Source organism: Chiloscyllium plagiosum, unplaced genomic scaffold (genome assembly GCF_004010195.1).
Source record: "Chiloscyllium plagiosum isolate BGI_BamShark_2017 unplaced genomic scaffold, ASM401019v2 scaf_84420, whole genome shotgun sequence".
NCBI classification, from domain to species: Eukaryota; Metazoa; Chordata; class Chondrichthyes; order Orectolobiformes; family Hemiscylliidae; genus Chiloscyllium; species Chiloscyllium plagiosum.
Genome location: NW_025191361.1, coordinates 559 through 3513, shown reverse-complemented (window position 1 = coordinate 3513; position 2955 = coordinate 559). Strand labels below are relative to the sequence as shown.

The window sequence follows — 2955 nt, the reverse complement described above, 5'->3', positions numbered from 1 at the left end:
TGGGTCTCAGCTCCTCCCTCACAGTCCTCCCTGATGTGTTCATTGGTGCCTGGATTGATTGGAAATTCCTGAGCGGCTGTCAGGGATTGTCAATGTTCAGTGGTGCTGCCACGCCCTGGTTGAGTGCAGGGTGTCCCAGGAGGATAAATACAACAACTAGTGGGGGAAACAAATTTAGTTTTAGTGATAGTAAGTAGGAATAGTGAAGATGGCCTCCCAAGTGTGTCAGAACTACCACAAGGACTGTGAGGATGCTGTTAACAAGCAGATCAACTTGGAGCTCTATTCCTCCTATGTTTACCTCTCCATGGTGAGGCTTGTGGACTTGAGACTGAAACCTGAAGAGTTGGCCTTTTGTTGATTTAATGTATTATTAAAATGGATTGTGTAAAGTTCTGGTGATTTTAAACATAGAATAACCTTTGAGTGAACAATTCCTACAGCAGCTGCTCTCTATGGTTATTTAAGGTGTAGTGTGGGCTTCTTGTGGTACAGTGGTAGTGTCCCTGCCCCTGAACCAAGAGGCCTAGGTTCTAATATGACCTACTCCCTGAAGTGTATCTGAATGTTGCTGAATTATACTTGGCTTTTTGTATGAAACAATGAACCTACTTATTGCCAGAAGGTCACACACTAGTGTCACTGCTGTAGTCTGGCAGATCCTCCTTAGTATTGTTCCCTCCTTTTTGAATTTTAAGCTCTCAACCTTCTGATGGTGAGACTTCATTCACAGCAATGATCACTGCTTTCATTAGTGGAATGGAAAATGTGTATAATAACTTGCTCAATGGTATTTGACAGTATCTCAACTGCTTGTTCTGGAATCAATTGAAGTACCTTTTTTTTCTTTCCCTGATGCAGTACAGTCACTGGTCATGTTTGAAAGAGTATGTGGCAGTCAACCCTACCATGTCAGACAGTGTGTCTCCATGATGGGCCAGATACTGGAGAGATCTACCCTGTTCTGAAAAATCTCCTCTACTAAAGAGAGTAGGGTACTTTGGTTTAATCCATTGAAAGCAGGATGTACTATATAGCCTGACATAAGAATTCAGGTTTAGCTTGGTATGGAATGTAATGTCTGTCTTCAATGAAATTGGTCTGAATAATGAGCTGAATCCAGCTAACTGCTTGAGCAGGGAACTAAGTTGTATGCTGTTATAAATTGTCTATTAATTGAAGATCTCGAATTGCTTTAGGAGCTTTAAGTGACACTTGATTTCTCTCTTCCTCCAGTCCTCTTACTTTGACCGGGATGATGTTGCCCTGCGTCACTTTGCTGAGTTCTTCAAGGAGCAGTCCCATGAGGAACGGGAACATGCTGAGAAACTGATGGAATTCCAGAATAAACGTGGAGGCAGAGTCCTCCTGCAGGATGTCAAGGTTGGTTTGGTGTTTATTGTAGATGGACTAATTCTGGGAATTAAATTGCTTCATATCAGTATCTGTGGTTTATTACAGTACCTCTCTGATACCACTGTTCTCTAAATTTAGTGTCTCAAATGCAACTGTAGAATGTGAAGGCCTTATCTTTTCTCTGTCCTCCCAGAAGCCAGAGCAGGATGAGTGGGGCAATGGTCTGGAGGCAATGCAGAGAGCTCTGCAGATGGAGAAGGATGTGAACCAGAGTCTGCTGGATCTGCACAAACTCTCCTCTGGCCACACTGACCCTCATGTGAGTTTTTGATGTATTTATGTCTGGGCTCTTGTCTTAAATGGATAAGACACTTGGCTCTTTAGCCTCATTTTTTTTTTGTATCTAAATTGTAGTGAGTCGATCCTGGGAGTAGACCAAGCTTCTGGTGTAGTCATGATCTGAGCACTTTCTCGACGCTGTTAAGCAATCTGTGACATCCCTTAACTGTCTGAGTCCGAGCGACGTACAGCATGGAAACAGGCCCTTCGGTCCAACCTGTCCATGCTGACCAGATACTGTTCTTGTAAATAGCTAGCTGTTCCACCAATCAATAACAAATTAATTTAATCATGTCTGTCTGATCCAAATACTATCTCTCTTCCTCCAGCTGTGTGACTTCCTGGAGAGGCACTACTTGGATGAGCAAGTGAAGATGATCAAGAAGCTGGGAGATCACATCACCAACCTGAAGAGACTGGGAGCCCCTGAGAATGGCCTGGGAGAGTACCTGTTTGACAGGCTCACCCTGGGGGAGAGTGACTGAACTGACTGCAGGGAGCAAGTCTTCACTTTTATTCTCTGAATGAGATCTATAGAAACTGAAGCTTGTAGAAGTAGCTCACTGTCCTGGGCTTGATCATGGAATATTGTACCAATGGTAAATAAACTGCTTATTGTTAGATTGGTTTGTGCTGATTACTGGGTCAGACTGTGTATACAGGTCTGTGCTGGGACTTGCTGTCAGAGGATCTCTTGATCCAGATCAATAGTTAATCTCTGTCCCAATTTAAATTCCACCCCAACCCCAACAGCAAATAGTATGTGGTGTGGGTATAAGGCCAAATACAGAGCTGAGTTTATGGAGTAAATGTTTCCCCAGTACAGTGGGAAATGGGCACTCTACCAGATTCTGATCTTCAAGAGGAGTTCTACAAACCTCTTCCTGAGCAGCTCAGTGCAAGGACTATTGCCACTGGTAATGTTCCTAATACTATCCCACCATCACTGGTAAGATCAAAACTTCAGCTGTTGTAGTTTTTCAAATCCAAATCCAGCTTCTCAACTCCTTGCCTCACTCAGAGCAATTTTCAGTAAGCATGTTCTTCCTGAAATCACACCTGTGTTAAACTTGCTGACTTTCCTTAAGCCTCCAGTCTTTGCTTAGCTATCTAGCTCATTAAGCTGTGCTAGAAGTGTTGAGGACACTGTCCTGTCAATATTAGGGTCTAAGTTGTAAGGTTGGAATTTTTGAGGAGAAAGTGAGGACTGCCGATCAGAGCTGAAAATGTGTTGCTGGAAAAGCACAGCAGGTCAGGCAG

General features: G+C 43.4%; 1 protein-coding gene across 1 annotated transcript; it reads left to right on the top strand.

The window, feature by feature from the left end:
- The first annotated feature begins 173 nt into the window (after positions 1 to 173).
- Positions 174 to 2293, top strand: LOC122545694 (ferritin heavy chain A-like). The gene is made up of 4 exons (XM_043684639.1): positions 174 to 310; positions 1237 to 1383; positions 1550 to 1675; positions 2025 to 2293. Exons 1-4 carry the CDS (start codon positions 209 to 211, stop codon positions 2178 to 2180), a joined length of 531 nt encoding a protein of 176 aa, XP_043540574.1. The 5' UTR covers positions 174 to 208; the 3' UTR covers positions 2181 to 2293.
- The last annotated feature ends 662 nt before the right edge of the window (positions 2294 to 2955 follow it).

What these genes read in the sequence shown, in the direction of transcription:
- LOC122545694 (XM_043684639.1), top strand. Translation starts at nt 209, where the DNA reads ATGGCCTCCCAAGTGTGTCAGAACTACCACAAGGACTGTGAGGATGCT. An exon ending in TCCTCCTGCAGGATGTCAAG is followed by an intron (nt 1,384 to 1,549) that starts GTTGGTTTGGTG and finishes CTGTCCTCCCAG; the next exon opens with AAGCCAGAGCAGGATGAGTG. An exon ending in CTGGCCACACTGACCCTCAT is followed by an intron (nt 1,676 to 2,024) that starts GTGAGTTTTTGA and finishes CTCTTCCTCCAG; the next exon opens with CTGTGTGACTTCCTGGAGAG.